The sequence below is a fragment of the Bombus vancouverensis genome, chromosome 1 (genome assembly GCF_051014615.1).
Source record: "Bombus vancouverensis nearcticus chromosome 1, iyBomVanc1_principal, whole genome shotgun sequence".
In the NCBI taxonomy this organism is placed as follows: Eukaryota; Metazoa; Arthropoda; class Insecta; order Hymenoptera; family Apidae; genus Bombus; species Bombus vancouverensis.
This window is the reverse complement of record NC_134911.1, coordinates 1937882-1957722: the sequence shown is the minus strand read 5'-3', so window position 1 is coordinate 1957722 and position 19841 is coordinate 1937882. Positions and strand designations below refer to the sequence as shown.

General features: G+C 37.0%; 5 protein-coding genes across 7 annotated transcripts in view; 1 reads left to right on the top strand and 4 right to left on the bottom strand.

Annotated features, from left to right (window-relative positions):
• The window catches only part of Cad96Ca (tyrosine kinase receptor Cad96Ca), a 75851-nt gene extending 61221 nt beyond the window's left edge, over nucleotides 1–14630 (bottom strand). Inside the window, exon 1 of one of the 2 annotated variants that reach the window (XM_076617656.1) lies at nucleotides 13542–14630. In XM_076617656.1, the coding sequence (XP_076473771.1) occupies nucleotides 13542–13779 (238 nt within the window). In that variant the 5' untranslated portion in view covers nucleotides 13780–14630. The remainder of the gene's footprint in view (nucleotides 1–13541) is intronic. The other variant, XM_033341360.2, reaches the window with a different exon arrangement.
• LOC117162475 (uncharacterized) overlaps nucleotides 1–19841 on the bottom strand; it is a 417893-nt gene that overhangs the window by 191572 nt on the left and 206480 nt on the right. The window lies entirely within an intron of this gene.
• LOC143303028 (uncharacterized) lies at nucleotides 2645–6604 on the bottom strand. The gene has a single exon (XM_076620752.1). The coding sequence runs from the start codon at nucleotides 6446–6448 to the stop codon at nucleotides 2645–2647; it is 3804 nt and encodes a 1267-aa protein (XP_076476867.1). The 5' UTR covers nucleotides 6449–6604.
• LOC143302871 (uncharacterized) lies at nucleotides 6604–9379 on the bottom strand. Its single transcript, XM_076619543.1, has one exon. The coding sequence runs from the start codon at nucleotides 8192–8194 to the stop codon at nucleotides 6605–6607; it is 1590 nt and encodes a 529-aa protein (XP_076475658.1). The 5' UTR covers nucleotides 8195–9379; the 3' UTR covers nucleotide 6604.
• LOC117160550 (uncharacterized) lies at nucleotides 17164–19810 on the top strand. Of its 2 annotated transcripts, none has more exons than XM_033341370.2 (5): nucleotides 17164–17802; nucleotides 18021–18307; nucleotides 18438–18684; nucleotides 18913–19545; nucleotides 19623–19810. In XM_033341370.2, the coding sequence occupies exons 1-5, from the start codon at nucleotides 17716–17718 to the stop codon at nucleotides 19746–19748; spliced, it is 1380 nt and encodes a 459-aa protein (XP_033197261.2). In that variant the 5' UTR covers nucleotides 17164–17715; the 3' UTR covers nucleotides 19749–19810. The 2 variants fall into 2 exon arrangements, with proteins under 2 accessions (XP_033197261.2, XP_033197260.2); XM_033341369.2 differs by lacking the exon at nucleotides 17164–17802 and having other exon boundaries at nucleotides 17852–18307; nucleotides 18913–19090; nucleotides 19157–19545.

Below are 19841 nucleotides of genomic sequence, written 5' to 3'. Positions count from 1 at the left end.
ATCAATATATTAATCAATATTTCTTTCTCCACGATAACTTTGATCTACTCACTGATTTTAAATATGTATCAGTTTAGAAAAACATTTTTTATCTAATTCATAGTTTGGAAATTAAACAATCAATGAAATTCTAATAGCGAGGTAGTTCCATAATCTTTGATAAACATGTACATCGATTTTATTATTGCATATTAGTTTTTAAAAGACAATTTGATCATCATGATGTTTAATTATAACTACAATGTTCATAAAAAACAATGTTCTTACGGTTTCATTGTTTTTATGGTATATTGTTATTCTTTTTCATCTATAATCGTGTGGCAAAATTACATCTTATCAAAGTTAAACAAATATCTTTTTAAACGGTTTTGTACAGTATGCAGATAATTGTGACAGTATGAACGTAAATACTGCAATATATTCCAATAAAATTCTAATAAAGTGAAGTAAAATTCAATAGGAAGGCTTGATGGAACAATTCTTTTTCTACAAATAAAATAAGTAGACGATTACTTATGTATGTAATGTACGTAATATACTTATACATAATTGTACATTTGTCTAAACGATATTGGTATGAATTACCAAACCCTTTCGACTAATAATATGATCTACTTCTAAAATTCAATCTAAAATCTAATTTTATTTATAGCTTCTTCAAATGCAAAATTATTTTATACGTATCTTTCATTTACTGAGTCTCTTAATTAGTAATGAAATATCTATTTTATAATAGAAATATGTCAAACTGAATATTACTAATAATAATATCATATTAGCAATACGAAACTAAGTTAAGCGATATTTGTGGTCTTTTTTTACAATTAATAGACACTTGTTGCAAGACATAAATATACTTGCAAAAAAGACTGCAATTTTTTCACTTGTTAAGAAACATTTTAACACATTATAAGTTGATAAAATTTTTATAAATCATGATAAAATTAAACAAAAAGCTGTATCTTTTTCGTTAGTATTTTATAGTTCTTAAACAACATACAATAAAAATTTGTAAATAAACAGAATGTTCATCGGTATATATTTCTTAGAAATATCAATTATTCGTATTACAGGAAACTAAAAAGATATTCACAGATATAGGATGAACTTGAAATTACCGTTCATTATACCAAAAATAATTTCGTGAGAATTCCACTCCCTTGATACTTCACTTTTATAATTACGGATCAGAGCACAAATTCTTAATTTATACAACTTTGACACGTTTCTCCTTTCATTGTATGGATGCCGTTGCTCTATTGTATAGTCGAACCAACCACCGTTACTTTTTACAGTAATGAACATTATTATAAGCATTCTTTTAATGTGTTTTTATACCATGTCACAAATAAATATTCGTCTATCCATCTTTTCCTATTTTCCAATTTGATATTGTTTATATTTCAAATTTTATTTATCTATTTCCTATGATTACACCTGTACTAATTTTTAAAATTCATTAGTTGTTTAACTGTTGTTTACTTTATTTCATATAAGCACATAAACCATCAAAACACAACTTAACATGCCATTAAACGATAATCCATCTATTGAATTCTACAGCTTCGTGTTAATTACGATTATTTGTTCGTGTTTAAAAGTATAGCAATCAAATAAGTAGCTTTTTATAAATCGTAATACAGCAATACAACCATCATTAAATATACACTGTAATTTCGACCAATCGCGGGGAGACGTAATCGCGAGGAGAGACGTCAACGGGGGTCGTAAATCCCCGTTACGATTATAACAATCGACACCACGAATTGATCGATCCCCTGATTTCCGTTGAGATAATAGGGGTGATTGAGTGTGTATAACACTGTGATTCACAGAATTATAAATTATATATTTCCAACACTTAGATTACACTGACGTAGAGGAACACATAGTCAACAACTTGTCGCACGAAGATGCGATAGATATGTACGCTAGAGCAGGGCTCTTATAATGGAAATTAATGTATTAATGGACTTAGCACTATAATATATTTAGGAGAGAAGATGTATGTTCGACAACACCGAGAACCGACAAAGATTTGCGTGAAGTATGTGACTCTCGCGCTATGTGTAGACTGCCGCGTTAGACGGTAGGTTTTAGACTGATTGTCGCTCCTTTTTTCATACGGAAGAAAAGTTCGGTGTGGGTGTGCCCCTGTGCCTAAAGAACGCGGATTCGTTGTTCCCAATTTCGTTAGGAAAAGTGAGGGTAACGAACCGAGGTGTCGATTGGTCATGACCTGCATTACTGCTCGAAGGGATGAGTAGGGAGTCTCCTACCATCGTGGTGGATAGATGACTGTGTGCGTGAGAAAATCTAGCTTGTTTTATTACAGGGCTATTCAGATTTTCCTCATGGGCGCATACCCGCTTTCTCCGTGTTTTAAGTGCGACTAATAAACCCAAGGACCTCTCTAAAAAACCAGATGTGCGTCGAACATACTTTTAGGCTTAAGACATTCTTCAGGATAAACAGATTGACGACACATGGCGAAACAATACAGGAAAGTGAAAGTTATGGTGGGCCCTTAGGTTTATTGAGGGTCGAAGTGACGTTACGCAGGTCGGTTGTTGTCCGGTCGCGCGGGCTGGCGTGCAGATGTTTTAGGCGGCGTAACATCCTCCCCCCGTTGAGAGGGCACCGATCAAATTCTGGCGGTGGAGTCAGGTGTGTCGTTGGTGACCTCCTTCGTTCCGTGTGGACGTTCGGCCTCGTCTGGATCTGGGTGGATGGGTAAGGGGACCAGTCTTTTGACACCGCGGTCCAGGATGCTTGTTGCCGTCTGCACGGTAGCGGTCCGGATGATTCCGTCGGCTCCTGGATGGACCTTGATTACGCGGCCCAAAGGCCACTGCATAGAGGGCACGTTATCCTCCCTGAGGAGTACTACGGTGCCTTCACGAATGCTATGTTTGCCCTTGTCCCATCTGTTGCGGCGGGTTAGCTCATTTAGGTATTCTCGATACCATCTGCTCCAGAAGTGCTGCTTAATCTGGTGAATGCGCTGCCAAGTGGATAGCCGGCCTGATGGAATTGCCCTGAAATCACGCTCCCGTAAACTGGTTAGTGTGTCACCGATCAGAAAATGTCCGGGAGTGAGGACAGGAGGATCTTTCGGATCGGATGAGATGGGAGTCAGTGGGCGTGAATTGAGAATGGCCTCAATTTCTATCACGAGGGTGTTGAGGTGCTCAAAGGTCAGGAGTTCCGTGCCGACCACGCGGATGAGATGGCGTTTGAACGCTTTAACCGCGGCTTCCCATAGACCGCCAAAATGTGGTGAGTTCGGGGGATTAAAACGCCATTGTATTTGTCGGTCGGCGAGAAAAGTCTGTACCCTATCCTGGTGGTCGTCGGACTGCAATAGCGTCCGGAGTTCTTGCAGTTCCCGGTTAGCCCCAACGAAATTGGTGCCGTTGTCGGTGAGGATCGTTGCGCAGTATCCTCGCCGCGAGATGAAACGGCGCAGCGCGGCCAAGAAGGCGTCAGTGGTTAGGTCGCTGACTAACTCTATGTGGACCGCCTTTGTCGCCAGACAGACGAATATGGCGGCGTACGTCTTGATTTTACGTCGGTTGCGGTCCCTCCTCTCCTTGATGTAGAATGGGCCGCAGTAGTCGATTCCGACGTTCGTGAACGGCCGCGATTCGGTAATACGCGCCTCTGGCAAATCACCCATCAAGTATTCCACTGGTGGAGGGTTGGCTCTGCAGCAGCGGACGCACCTTCTGAGAGTGCGCCATACCTGGCTACGGCCGTCGATTGGCCAATAGCGCAGTCTCACCGCGTATAGTGTAGCTTGTGTCCCCGTGTGATGATTGTTCCGGTGCTCTTGCTCTATAATTAGCTCTGTCACCGGGGACTTTGGTAGGATGATCGGGTGTTTTTGGCTGAAGGGTATGGCGGAGTTGGCTAGTCGTCCTCCTACCCGGAGTAGCCCATCTTCGTCGAGGAAGGGGTTTAATGGCTGTAGTTTCCCTCCAACGTCCTCGCTTCGATTTTTCTGGAGGATCCGAATTTCAGGCGCGAAATGACTGGATTGGACGATTTTTATGAGTCGGTTGTGCGCTGCAGTCAGTTCGTCTGTGGTGAGATGGGCAGATCGGTGTTGCTTATGTCTCCATCTAAGACACCGGGCGACGATTCTTATTAGTCTTGGCCAAGACGAATAACGATGGAGGAGTGCGTTATCGTTAATAGTCGTCTTCAGACAGATCGTCTTCTTTTGCTCCGGGAGGTCGACTACCGGTGTCGGATTCCAGACTGGCCAATAGTTTTCGCTTTGCAGGAGCCACCTTGGCCCGTTTTTCCAAATGGACGGACATAGGAATTCCTTGGGCGTCTGGCCTCGGGAGATGAGATCCGCTGGATTATCGTCGGTAGGCACATGACGCCAGTCGGAGATATTGGTCTTGGTTTGTATCTCAGCGACTCGATTCGCCACAAATGTCTTCAAGGTGTGCGGCGAAGACCTGATCCAATGGAGCACGATGGTGGAGTCAGTCCAGTATACTATCCTCGATATCTTGGTCGTCAGGGCCTGTCGGATTGACGAAATCAAGGACGTCAGAAGAAGTGCCCCGCTTAATTCGAGACGTGGTATGGAGAGCGATTTGAGCGGCGCTACCTTCGACCGCGCCGTGAGGAGTCGATTCCAAATATTGTTCTTTCGGTCCGTCGTCCGCACGTAGACGCACGCCCCATATGCCCTTTCGCTAGCGTCACAGAATCCGTGTAGTTCAATTTTCGTTGCGGATTCTATGATGGTCTTCCGAGGGAACCTTGCCGCATTTAACAACGGCAATTGGGTGTGGTATTTGATCCATTCGGTGTGTACGTCTGTCGGAAGGGATTCGTCCCAATCTACCTTCAATGTCCAGACCTTTTGCATAATCATTTTTGCTCGAACGATTACCGGCGAGAGCAATCCTAATGGATCATAGATTTGTGCGATGACGGAGCTGATTGCTCGCTTTGTGACTCGGGAGGTGTCACTGTTCGTCTTGACTGAATATAGTATGGCATCGTCGGCTGAATCCCAAAAGACGCCGAGTGTTTTTAACGTAGATGACTCACCGAGATGCAATTTCTGGTTGGTGTCTTCCTCAGGTAGCCCTCGTAGCAGATCCAGATCGTTTGATGCCCATTTGCGGATGTTTAGACCGGCTAGCTTAAGTAAGTTCGTGAGATCATTCCTGACTGATAAGGCTTCGTCCTTCGTATCGGCTCCGGTCAACGCATCGTCGACATAGAAGTCTCGCCGTAGGATCTGCGCTGCTCTCGGAAATCGAGGTCCCTCGTCTTCTGCCAGCTGTTTGAGACACCGGATGGCCAGATACGGGGCTGCGGATAGACCGAACGTTACGGTGTTGAGTCGGTAGGTTTCGATCTCTCCGTTGTCGGCACGCCACAGAATCTTTTGATAAGGACGATCTTCTGGACGTAGGATGAATTGACGGTACATTTTTTCGATGTCGCCGGTAAGGACATATTGAAATGACCGGAATCTCAATAGGATGTGTCTCAGGTCTTCCTGTAATTTCGGGCCCGTATGAAGGACGTCGTTTAGAGACACTCCCGTGGTACTTGAAGCTGAGCCGTCGAACACAACTCGGAGCTTGGTGGTGTCGCTCGATTCCTTGATCACGCCGTGATGTGGTAAATAATATCCGTGGTCGGTGGCGTGATCCGTGTTGATCTTCGTCATATGACCCAAGTCTAAATATTCTTGGATCACAGCACTGTACGCGGTTTCATATTGTTTGTCGCGTTGGAATCGACGATGAAGAGAGGCGAGCCTGCTCATTGCAGCGGCCTTCGATGACCCTAGTGAGGAAAGCTTTTCGTTGAATGGTAGAGCAACGATGTATCTGCCTTCCTTGGTTCGTCGGACATGGTTTCGGAAATGTTCTTCACATAGTCGTTCAGATTCCGAAAGATGCGTAGTGGCCGGTCCCTCGTCGATCTCCCAAAACCGTGCGAGGTCCTCTTGCAGAGCCGTGGTAGTTGCGTGGAACGTATTTATCGCGGTTTGGGACGCTGGACTCCCCCCGATTACCCAGCCGAACCGTGTTTTTTGTAGACGTAGTTCAGGTTCGTCTGGTTGCGTCAGGTTGACCTGCCCGATGCACAGCGACGCAAATGTTGATCCGGTGCTAAGTAAGACATCGATCGGGGCTGGGCAATGGAATTGTGGATCGGCTAGTTGAATATTTCTGGGTAATCCCAGACTCGAGGGGTCGATGGGCTCGCTTGGTATGAAGGTCGATATGGCGGGGATAATAAGAAATCTCAAAGTTCTCTTATACTTGCCGTCCGTCGACGTGATTGTGGCCGTGGTGTATCGTTTTGCCGTGGTGCTCAAATTGTCGAGGGCTCCGATCTGGATCGCACATCTCCCTTGTTTTATACCGAGGGAATTCGCGAGCTTGTCCGTCATGAAGTTCATGCTCGACCCAGTGTCGAGTAAGGCTCGGGCTCGGATTGGTTGTCCCTGTTTGTTCAAAACCTTGATCTGTGCTGTGGCCAACAGATCATGATGCAGAGGGGTATGGGGAGATGTGTTTGCTAGTCCGATCCCCCTTGCTGTCGTAGTCTCAGACAGTCAGTTGTGCCCCGGTTGGGACTTGGACGAGAAGGTTGGGGTGGTGTTCTGGATCCGGGCTGAGTGTGACTCGTACGAGGCATGCTCTTTCGTCCCTCTTGGAGACGAAGATGTCCGTCTCCGTGAAGTGTCGGATGTTCGCCTCGACTTGTGGGACGACCGCGACTTCGAAGATCCAGATGGTGATTGTCCGGTGGGGGCTCGCTTGTGTGACGAACGACTGCCCGACGACCGACCGCTCGGTGCGCGACTGCCCGACGACCGACCGCTCGGTGCGCGACTGCCCGACGACCGACCGCTCGATGAGCGACTGTCCGACGACCGACTGCTCGGCGACCAACCGCTTGCCGATCGCCCGCTCGACGATCGACCGCTCGAAGATCGACCGCTCGACGACCGTGAGTCTACCTGGGTTTGTTCGCGGTGGAGATAAGTATGATGTAGGTGACCGCAGATACGACACGAACCCGATGTACACTGTGTCAGCGAATGTCCTCTGCCTAGGCAATTGATACATAACGATGCCTTCTTCACGATCTGAAAACGTTTGGTCGCTGATTTGGCCTTGAAGACTTTGCAGTGTCTGATCTCGTGAGGCCCGTTGCAGGTCGGACACACCACCGTTCTGATGGTTGTAGCAAGGGTTCGCCCATGCGGTATGGTGGTCCGCTGACGGTGGTGTTTGTGGGCTGACCCTTTTGATTCCTTTTCTTTAGAGAGGAATTGAGTCCCGTTCGCCCGTGTTTTGAGAAAGTCTATCAGATGCTGATAGGATGGCACCTGTTGGCGGGGCAGTGTGCGTTGCCATTTACGCAGGCTGGACGAGGGCAATTTCGACGCGATCAATTCGATCATCGCCATGTTCGATGTGACGGGCTGTTTTAGGTGTTCGAGCGCTTTTAGATTTACGCTGAGGGTTTCCAACAAATCCTCTAGGGCTTCTGGGGTTTCCTTTTTGATTTCCGGATAGTTGCGCATCAAATTCCAATGGCGCATGCAGATTTGGAGGGGGCAATTGAACTTGTCCTTCAGTGTGTCAAGCGCGATGGAATAGTTGGCCTCTGTGAGTTCTAATGACTGGATACTCTGTGCGGCCCGTCCAGTTATAGATGAGCGTAGATGCTGGAACTTTTGGACATTCGTCAAACTTTCGTTACGGTCCACTATGGATGAGAACGTGTCGTAGAAATAGGTCCAGTTCTCAAGGGCGCCGTCGAATTGGGGCACGCGGACCTCTGGAACGGTGGTTGGCTCTGGTTTCCGGCGTGTCTCACCTATGTTTGTAGTCGACGGGGTTGTTGCTGAGATTTGCTCAAAGAGCCCTAGGAACCGCACGTCAAGCTCCCGATGCTCTTGCGATAACGAATCTACACGCGCATCTTCCCCCTCATCTAACACATCTAACTCGTATTGAACCTCGAGTATCCTCTTCCAAAGTTCATCGAACGAGCTGCGGCAAGATGTTAGGACGAGTCTGTTTGCCTTCCCAGACGCTTCGTATTCATCGAGTTCGCGTCTTATGGCTGCTAGTCCACGGGCTAGGGCGCCTCGTCTACGCCGTAACGTGCTGATTGGTTCAGCCTGGGCCATATTTTATTTTAATGATATGAACGATCTTACCTTGATCAAATGGACGTTGATCTGGGATTCGGTTGATGATCGTTACGATGCGGCGTGGGTTCGTGTAGATGCTGAGCGACGGAGGTGCTTCTCTCCGATGGCGGTTCCCTTGATCAGCTGACTAAGTGGTTGGAACTTGGATTTCACGCGACACTGTATAGTCACTGGTCAGTGCACTTTTTGGCGACACGAAATCCGGCTCGAAGGACCATGTAATTTCGACCAATCGCGGGGAGACGTAATCGCGAGGAGAGACGTCAACGGGGGTCGTAAATCCCCGTTACGATTATAACAATCGACACCACGAATTGATCGATCCCCTGATTTCCGTTGAGATAATAGGGGTGATTGAGTGTGTATAACACTGTGATTCACAGAATTATAAATTATATATTTCCAACACTTAGATTACACTGACGTAGAGGAACACATAGTCAACAACTTGTCGCACGAAGATGCGATAGATATGTACGCTAGAGCAGGGCTCTTATAATGGAAATTAATGTATTAATGGACTTAGCACTATAATATATTTAGGAGAGAAGATGTATGTTCGACAACACCGAGAACCGACAAAGATTTGCGTGAAGTATGTGACTCTCGCGCTATGTGTAGACTGCCGCGTTAGACGGTAGGTTTTAGACTGATTGTCGCTCCTTTTTTCATACGGAAGAAAAGTTCGGTGTGGGTGTGCCCCTGTGCCTAAAGAACGCGGATTCGTTGTTCCCAATTTCGTTAGGAAAAGTGAGGGTAACGAACCGAGGTGTCGATTGGTCATGACCTGCATTACTGCTCGAAGGGATGAGTAGGGAGTCTCCTACCATCGTGGTGGATAGATGACTGTGTGCGTGAGAAAATCTAGCTTGTTTTATTACAGGGCTATTCAGATTTTCCTCATGGGCGCATACCCGCTTTCTCCGTGTTTTAAGTGCGACTAATAAACCCAAGGACCTCTCTAAAAAACCAGATGTGCGTCGAACATACTTTTAGGCTTAAGACATTCTTCAGGATAAACAGATTGACGACACATGGCGAAACAATACAGGAAAGTGAAAGTTATGGTGGGCCCTTAGGTTTATTGAGGGTCGAAGTGACGTTACGCAGGTCGGTTGTTGTCCGGTCGCGCGGGCTGGCGTGCAGATGTTTTAGGCGGCGTAACATACACTAAAGATTATTCAACGAATTTGAAACATTCAACTAGAGTGAACTTACACATAACTAAAACACTATACATAACTGTACATTAAACTAAATTTAACTCATAGTAGCTTACGAAAGTCCTCGAACGCTTATAGATACGATAACATTTTTATGGATGTAATAATGTGTATTATGTGCGTTATATGAAACTGTTTAGAATTACATTAATACTATAATGAGACATAACTATCATGATTATAGGGGAAGAAAGAAAAATGGGAAAACAAAAGAAAAAGCCGATAAAACAAATTTTTCTTTAAATATGCATGTCTCTAATAATCACGAACAATTCATTTTCCAATCTTCGCGCTTAAAGTTAACGCCCTAAGAAAAAAGATTGCGTTAAAAAGACTTCTTTTTTAAAAATCCATGTCTATAACAGTCAATAAAAAAATTCACGCCCAAAATTAATGTTCAAAGAAAGGTAGAGGAAGATCGAGAGCGAATGAAAGAAACAAAGCGATAAAACAAACTGTGAGTAGGATAAATTGGATAAATGTTTTAAGCAACTTTCACCTGTACCCTTCACCAGTCTAAATCACTCGTGCAGACTCGTTCATAAGAGAATCCAACATTGCTAACCAAGACTCGCCGTCGTGTCGTGGCTGGAAAATCCGTATTTAAATCTGTAAATCATAGGCTTGGATTCCATGACGTGACGGGTTTGCGCATTCAAATTAATCTGCTTCACGCGTTGCCAATCTCCTTTCTGTCTTATTTAACCGTACCGCAACGCGATCGACACGCTTGATGTCGATTTTTGCGATCACGTTTTTATTTGTAATATCGATGTCAAAGAGAAAGGAATCGTTCGGAGGCTGAATAACAGGCAGAATCTTGTGTCGAAGACGGCAACTTAATGCTATACGAAAGGAATGTCGCGTAGGTGCAACGTGTATACCTGACTAAATACCTTGGAGACTAGATACAATGTTGCATGCAGTTAGAGTATTACAAATTCTATCGACACGAAGAATCTTATCTTTCGATATTGGATCTTTCATGAATAAATAATTTTTAATAGATTTAATGCTTTGCTGCAAAATTTATTATATAAAGCAATGCGTATCTGGATAAACAATCTACAGACTGAATATAATGCAAAAAGCAATTGGCATATTGCAAGTTCTATCGATATGAGAAATTTTATCTTTTAATATGATAAGTCTTTCATGCCTAGATACTGAAATCTTAATAAAGTTTATACCTTTCTGCAAAATTTATTATGCAAGGCAAATGTAGAAAAACTCAATGTCAATATAAAATTTTCTATATTTACTTTATAAACTTATGTTATAATCTTACTGTAAAATTTACCATATAAAACAAATTTAATAAAATTCAGTATCTGTTTAAAATTGTTTATATTAAATATAGATTCTATCAAACTTTGTTTATTTAATTACGAATTAACTAAATGATAAATATATTTATTTTCGGTAGAATCTTACTCTATGTTTTCTATGTGTATTCTATATTATTATCAATTTATATTATTGCTAGCATTATGTCTTCTTTACAACACTATCCGAAAAAGTAAATTTGGTTCAATATTTAGATATGTATTAACTCTTTAGTATTTGAGAAGGATTCTACATTTCATTCCAATTGGTTCACATTCTCGATAAACTACTTTCGAAACCTGTTCATGATTTATATGAATTTGTATATTTTCGTAACAAATAACATATCTGTAATGGAATATTTCTAATATATTCATTTATGGTATAAGAAATATATTTTGTGCTAAAACTAAGGAGAATCAAATAAAATAGGATGTAGAATCTACTTCGACATATGACTAGAAAGGAAAATATGAAATGTGGTTTCTAGTGTAAGAGAAAACGTAGTCGTTTTTCTCTTTGGAATAGAACAGTTTTAAAAAATATTTTAAAGTCTTAAAATTTACTTTAATCTTAGAATTTTAGTCCTCGTACTCAAACGGCAGGATGACATAAAATTTATGTTCAAGAATTTCGAGTTTAAGAAAGAAAAAGTATCCAAAATTTTTAAATATTTCGATAATTAAAAAAGAAGCTTATCTTCCAGGAATCATTATTATACAGTAATATAGATTTGTTTCTAGTGTTGAAACTTCATCCCTTTTTACTATTATTATTATTATTTTCATTACGAAGAGTTACATTTTTATAAGATAAAATACAAAAAGATCCGGAGAATCACTAAGCAATTTCACGCGTACACGCCCACAAACTTTCGAAAATTTTCTCGAAAATCAAGACACGAAAGAAAACTTATGTATTTCACAACTTTCGTTTAGCGTTGGAGCAAGAAAGGAAAGAAACTAAACAGAATAAAAAGAAATTAAGAAGAATAGCAAACAAATATAATCATATATCGCGAATATAGCTTTCGATAGGATTGAAAAATAGCATTTACATTATCAATCTAATGTATCAATGATAAGACAGATAAATATTTTAAAGGATAACGCTTGAAACAAAATATTTGTTAATTAATAAAATTGAACTATTCATATAAAAAATAAGAAAAGAACTAAACATTTGGTTCAAAATTAATCACAGAAGTTCCAACTTTATCTATAGTTAAATATATATAGCGTAAAATCATTTTGACTAAATTCAACGAAGCCAATAATACTTGCTTCATCTTTTTACGAGACATCATCATAAACATCAACGATAAGTTTGTCACAGTTATCATCATAAGATGACAACTCATATTTATTATTTCACAACGTACCAATATTCTGTGACACACATTATAATATGCTGTTTCAGGCCACAATATTCCTCTGAACAACAGTTGAGAATTTCTATTATAAGTTGAAAGCTGTAACGAATTTATTGCCAATGGACACATGGCAGCATCCTGTAGAATATGCTTTAAGCATACATATTATCCTGTTTACTATACTTGCCTTAAAAATAGCATAGTATATAACATAGTAACATTTGTATATGTATTTAATAAATAAAAACAATATTGTCCCGTGTAATATGTGTGTGAAATTTTCTGTAGCTAGCTAGTCCAATAAAGAATTTAATTCTCTTGTCAAGCGAATTAAATTAATTCTGTTTTTAAATAATTATTTATGTACTAATCTTTTTATACTCTTACAACAGTTTATGTATAATATAAATATTAATTTTTTATATTTACTTGTGACGTATATTCATCTTCATTTGTTATTTAAATATTATGTTATTACTGCATTTTAACAATGAAATAGTGCCAAATTAATTCATCTACATATATATCATTTGTTCGTTGAATTTATTCCTCCACATTCTGATTTCGCGCTGGTTTGAAGCGTGCATTGGATGAAGTCTTTCGACGCTTTCTCCGGGATATATTAGAAAGTACAGACTACAAGAGCGTAGCTAAAAAACCACAAATACGATTAAATACCGTAGATTACTGGCACATAAAATAGTTTGCGAAACTTCGAATGATCAACGATGCTTCGCTTTAATGTCACTAAAATACCTAAGCATTCTCGATTTGCTTTGCATATTTAATAACAAATGAATACAATCATTATAATTATGCAAAATGATCTATACTGTTAAAAACCTACCAACTACTGAAGCAAATGTTTTTATTAGAGTATTATGATGATTTTTTGAAATAGTTTCCATAAGATTTATTTTTTGATTATCGACCAAATAATCGAACTTAAGTTAAGCTTCATTAACCTTAAATGTTTATCTATTGCAATTCTCAAACTGTATTTGAATCGCGTTATTGTCTTCATAAACAAAAAGAAGTTTAATATTTTAATAAAAGCTCTGGCGAAAACTTGAAATGAAAACTTACACGCATCAATAACGATCATTTCATGTTTTCCTTAAATTTAAGGAATTTGTTAACGATAGAAAAATACGATTGGGTTGAAAATAACTTAAAGAGAGTAACAGAGTTAAAGGTGCAAAAATATGTAAAATATCCAATATAAGATAATTCGTTATAATGTTTAATAGATGAAACAAATCTCTAGAAATATGTATATGAAAATACATAAAATATCTAAAGTATATCCATTCACAGTCTACTAATCACAACGCAACTCCTATACTATTTAAAATATATCATCGCGATGAATTACGTAAAATGAGTAGAAGTTATTACTTACCAACTCCATTCCACAGGCATAGCGCCGCAATAACGATGGTCAATCTGACAAACATCGCGCTACATTGGTCTACGATACGTGAAATGTCAACGGGACCGCATTCAACTCGCCGATACATGGTTCGATATGCTCGAACCGAGCCACGGTAAACCGAAACACTCTGATAGTTAGTTCCCTCGATGACATTTATCAAATGGTTGCACGACCAATTGCGTCTATACAAACACGCATTTGTCATTTATACAAACGCATTTGTTGTTATTATTTTTTACGATGACTTGTCGATTTCTTCATACCTGATGCCGATCACTAGGTACGATGTGGAACATTTGCAAATGCGCGCAATACGCATTCCTCGATTATTTACAACAAACGTTTCCTTCTTTGAAAATCTCGAAACAATTTTTACACATGATTTCTTTTATGTTTTATGAACTTTTCACTTGTAACCGCAATACACACACGTTTCTGTGATGAAATTTATGTTACAAATTCGAATCTTTTTAGTTTAATTAATGTAAAGTATTAAAATTTTTTATTTTATTAGTCACATAAGTTGAAAACACCAGCTTAAAAGTTTCACCCAAGTTAGAATCGCCGCGTTAGGTATCTGTCGACCGGTCGGAGCACGCAAAGTTGCCATCGACTTTCTCTCGAGTCGGATAATTAACCGGCACAGGTTTTTAGAACGACTACAGCAAAACACCAATTACGAATGCACTGAATGCAATTGGCAAATCGTCACTGACGTGAATTTCGAAAAACGCTTGGAATCTATCGACCTCGATCGGTGCCGTAATAGGCATCAACGTCGTCTCCAAGCTCATCACGATTCTCGTTCACCTTAACGCGGACAACATTATACTCCTGTCAATCGGTTTCTCGATCACTTTATACTGATTTTAAATTTAAGAAAAGAATTGACAGTTTACTGGTTGGATCATTGACCCAAATTTGGGGAACCGATCTTGCGCATCTTTGAAATGAAATTGTTCGCGTTTAGAGCCTTTCGACTCCGCAATGATGCCGCTCGCGGATCAAACTGACTCTACCTGCGGCGCGACGCGATCTGTTCACGAGTGCCGCGGCAGCCATGCCGATCAAACTGTAAGAACGCATGCCATTGGCGTAGTATCTTGAGAATCGTGTAGTGCACTTTTCCCTCGATAGTTGTTTAGTCAAACAGTTCGATTAATTCTAGCTTAGGGAACTATTGTTATCATAAATATTTTAGGGAATATTTAATTTTAATTTCCTATTTATATATAATAATTAAAGTAACTTGAAAAGTAAGACCGTTCATATAACTTAATAAAATAATGTAGTATGCAAATTTAACTTACAAAATAACAAACGTAAAATATCTATATAAATCAAAATTGATCCATTCTTTGTATTCGAAAGGTTAAGATTTATTATTCATTTTATCCCTATTATCCTAGGTTATTTTTAAATTTGGATAATCTTTAATTAAAAATTACTGCTTTAGAAATATTTTGTAAAATTTAAAATTTATTTCAAATGAAATTAGAAGTTTAATAAGTTAGCTTTCTAAGTTGTGAAAATAAATTTTTAGTAGATTGAAATGACAGATAAAATGGTTTATTTGAAACAGTATTAATATTTCTGAAGTATTTAATAAATACTTAAAAAATTTATGACCTATTTCAAACAGACAATTGAATTGAATGATTAATTTATTGAAGAAAACATATTTTTTATTTGTAATGTAAAAAATGTGATTTAAAATTATTAATAAGTTTAATAATTAAATCAATTATTCTATATATACACGTATACTGTAATATACGTATAATGTATATAATATATATATATGTATGTATATATATAAGTTGATAGATAAAGATTTTATTATTTATATATTTTTATATTTATAATTTTACGATTCTTTATATATTACATTTTAATAAATATGTTCCTATATTTATAATGAGACTTCCTAACCAATTTAAACGACGTATTAAAGTATTATTTCTAACTAAAAAAAAAGATTTAATTTTTATATATTTTATTTATGCGGTATTTATAAAGTGGAAAGTTCTATCGATTTCATGAGAAAAATTACAACGAAGTAAATTAAATTTAATTATTACTAAAATTATTAATAAATTTGTCTCTTTTTCCTAAACAGTAATGAAAATTTAAACAATATCTATTGCTTTATATATAGTCTAAAAATTTGTAGATATATAAATGTATAATAGATTCAAAAAAGAAAAATAAAATTTATTCAATTCTACTACAAAAATTGTTTAGCTGTGGCCACACCGTAGATCTGTTTTTAACATATCTTATTAGCACTCACTGCTTTTCACTTCAACTCGAAATTCATTGAAAGACGAGCGATTCACAGAAAGAAAGACAGTCAGTAATTCCTGGAAGTCACCTACCCAGGTAGTTACAGATATAACGCACCAACCAATCACAATTAAATGGGTACTGTTGTATGGGTAGTGTCATTGTTGTATGTGTTTACTTTCATTACTTATTTTTTCTTAATATTTTACAATATATTTTAAGAGCTTCACAATTTTTTGTTTAGTCTCATATAACTTAAAATAACATATTTCTATCATATAGAAAAATAGGGTAATATATACGAATGTTAAATATTATATTAAATGGCGTTATCTGTCACGGATAAACACTGCTTTAATTAAGATTCCGTCCTGCACATGGTAATATAAACTTCTGGTTCAGGGCACTTCTATACTGAAAGCATTGACGAAACCGTCTGTTTTTTGAATCGAAGAAGATCAGATGGAGAGGAAAGAAAGGTGTCGTCCTACGCATGCATGATACGTACATATTACATAGATACTATAAATGTCTCAAAGACGATCATGTAAGCAGGTCTCGACACTCATGTACTAAAACCTAGAGAAAACCGACCGAAAATTCAATCGTGACTAATTGCGAAAGATCAACATGGAAAGCAAGAAAGTTCTCGTTCTGCGCATGCGTGATATGCTATAAGTGTCAGATAGAGACACTCTTTGTCTGCCTCGCAAGAACGAGAACTTTATTGTCTTCAATGTTGGTTTTTTAGGACTTAATTTTCGGACGGTTTTCCCTAGTGGGTGTTGAGACCTGTTTATCCGATCGTACATACGATCATTCATCAGTTCTCACCTATGGTCAATGTCGCATAACGAGATCTTTTCTTGCTCTCCATCATGATTTCTTCGGCTCAATAGACAGATTAGTTTCCCCTAGCGAGAGTCCAGATTTGTTTATATGACCATAGTCCTGCAGTCTATATTCAACAGGCAGCAATTAAATTAATCAAAGAAGATAGAACGACTTTTATATGTAGTAAGCCATGTAGTAAATGGATACCTATATTGTATGTGTAATCAGGAGTCGATTAAACAAAATATTCTAGAAATATATAAATGTCATATATTTTTTACATTTTTCGAAAAGCACTTCTTTTTCTTCAAAATAAAGTTTTGTTAATATACAATTATATAATATATTATTATATAAATATATTTAAACTGATTTAAAAATTAATTTTAACTGTAAATATAAATATTGTTTTATATGCAAGAATATATAACTTTAAAAAAATAGCTGTAAATCTCACAGTCTTAAAGTAAATATAAAAGTAAAATAATTTTCATTCCTACAATGAAGAAATGTTACCTGAGAAATATACAATACTATAAATCAGCAAGATCCTATAGCTGTACTTTTATAAAGAAACTAAAACATATATTAAGCCAACCAAAATTGGAATTGTGCATTGGAAAATCATAATATATAAAAGATAACATGTAGTTTGTCATTATATGTGCTCCTTTACAGTGAGAAATTACTATTTAAAGTTTTAAATACTAAGTACTATTTAAATACATTGTAGGAAGTTTTTTACTAATATACCATTTTCTCTTTTTTATCAGTAATATATGTCTATTACGATTGCTATAAATTCTTATTAAGCAAAAAGACTTATATTTTCTATACACTATACAGTATATTAGTTACGTTAATTCCCAATTGTACTATCAATGTGAACACAGCAATTATGTTCTTAATTCTGTAAAAAATATGATTTTATTTTGTTATACATTTTGAACGATATAAACATAACCTTCTTCAGGCGTTAAAGTCTCAAAATTAATTGGTAACTTTGAGATTTTGTAATGTAATGGATGTTTCTAAAAACCAGCAGAGATACAAACATTACACATGCCTGTGTTTTTCAGTAATGGGACAAAGAAGATTTAGAGTTTCGGTAATTTATAATGCTATTTTTATTATGCTACTATTATTTATTTGGTTACCTACTATGTATATATAGCGTTTCATTGTAAATCACTTTATTAACATTTTTTTTATTTCTTTATGATATACATACACAGTATTGAGAGATATAAATTTATACATACGGTAAAACTGATATTTATATGTAATTTAACAATTATTGGATAATTTACTAATCATCACTTTGAGATGGGTGTTCTTATTGCTTCTCCGGAAGCAGGAGATGCATCAATTAACATTATACCGCAAATGAAGAAACATTCTGCTATTTCTGGAGAACCTGCTACAAGTTTCGTTTCCACAATACCAGAAAGAAATGCTACTAATCAAACTGCTCTAATGGGTGTATCGAATTATAATTCCACTAATAGTATGAATAAAAATGCATACAGACACACAGTTTTAATGGAAAATAATGTTTTTGATAAGATGTGCAATTCCACAATTAATGATACCTGCCAATTCCCCTATTATAGGTTACACCTGTTATTATATTTTGTTTATATTTAACTATTTACTTTAATTGTTAGGTACATATATAATTAATGCTTATAAATATATATGTATATAATATAAATATATATATATTTATTTATTTATTTATAGGAGCAATAGAAGTGACAGCAAATGCTCTGATGCAGTTTTAGTAAAAGATGTAGGTGTATCATGTATGCTTTTAAAGCAGAATACGTTTGAAATACAACTTCCTCAAACAAAAACTCTGATTAAGCATCTTAAGAAAGAATACAATGATTTAACTGACATTGCAAATAGAATAACTACATATACAAAAGATATATTAAGTCATTTACCAAAGAAAAGTCAAAGAAAGCATCAGCTTCTTAAAAATTTGGTATGTAATTTGTAAATACTTTGTTATATAATTTATAATTCTTATATACACTTAATAAAAGTAATATACACAAAATATACATAAAACTCTTATATAAGCAATAATGTGTGTATATAACTATTTTTGTATTAGATTTTTTTTTAATATAACGTAACTGTCTTAACTTGTGAATGTTTAATTCATATAAAATACAGAAAAATAATTTATATATGTCATTATATTTTATAGGCTGCTTCAAAACATGCAATAGCATCTCAGTATGTAGATAGTAAAGGTAATCTCTGTTTAAAATTGAGACTTTTTAGTAATGCTGAAACCCAGTGTATGACTGAGCAAGTTGTTAAGGATTTTGACAATACATTATGCAAAAGCAAATATATTACGAAGGAATTGCACAGTAAAAATTGTAATTATTACAATTATTTTGTAACAAATTTAAACAAAAATAAAAGTTTTATGCATATGTATGTAGCAAAAACACGAATCTTGGATAAAGGTCATCCAACACTTGAAGAGAGAAATATGAAATCAAAATATGAACATGACACGTCCATTCAGCGAAGGAATGTGGAAACAAACACTCCAAATTCAACATCAACTAGTATTTCTTCAATTTGTAATCATTTAATGATGAGAAAGAAAAAAACATCAAAAGAATTGTTAACCCCCAAATTAAAAAAACGTGATGACATACATAAACATGGCATAGTCGAAAGATTCAGTGATGATAAACACTACACAAATCAGTTAAAGTTAAAAAACCATAGTCCAGTTACATTTACTAATTGGAAAGAAATTTCAAAATCGAAACAATCCAAACATAAAACATTGTCTATCTTTCCTTATGAATCACAACAAATGGTTTGTTCAATAATATAATTTTGGAAACGAAACTTGTAACGTGATTATAATTTATAATTATCACTTTCTAATTACAGGCTAACGCGAAAAACAAAATTAAACAAGGAGAATTTATTAACTATAGCACAGTTAACAATATATCGAATACAAAGTTTCATACAGTTAATATCCGAATTGTAAAAAAAAGTAAAAAAAATGTATAACTTTTCTATTTTTCATATCTCGATATATTCCTATATAATAAATATTTTTATACTATTTTAAATTTATTCTACTTCCTCTAATTTTAGTACTTT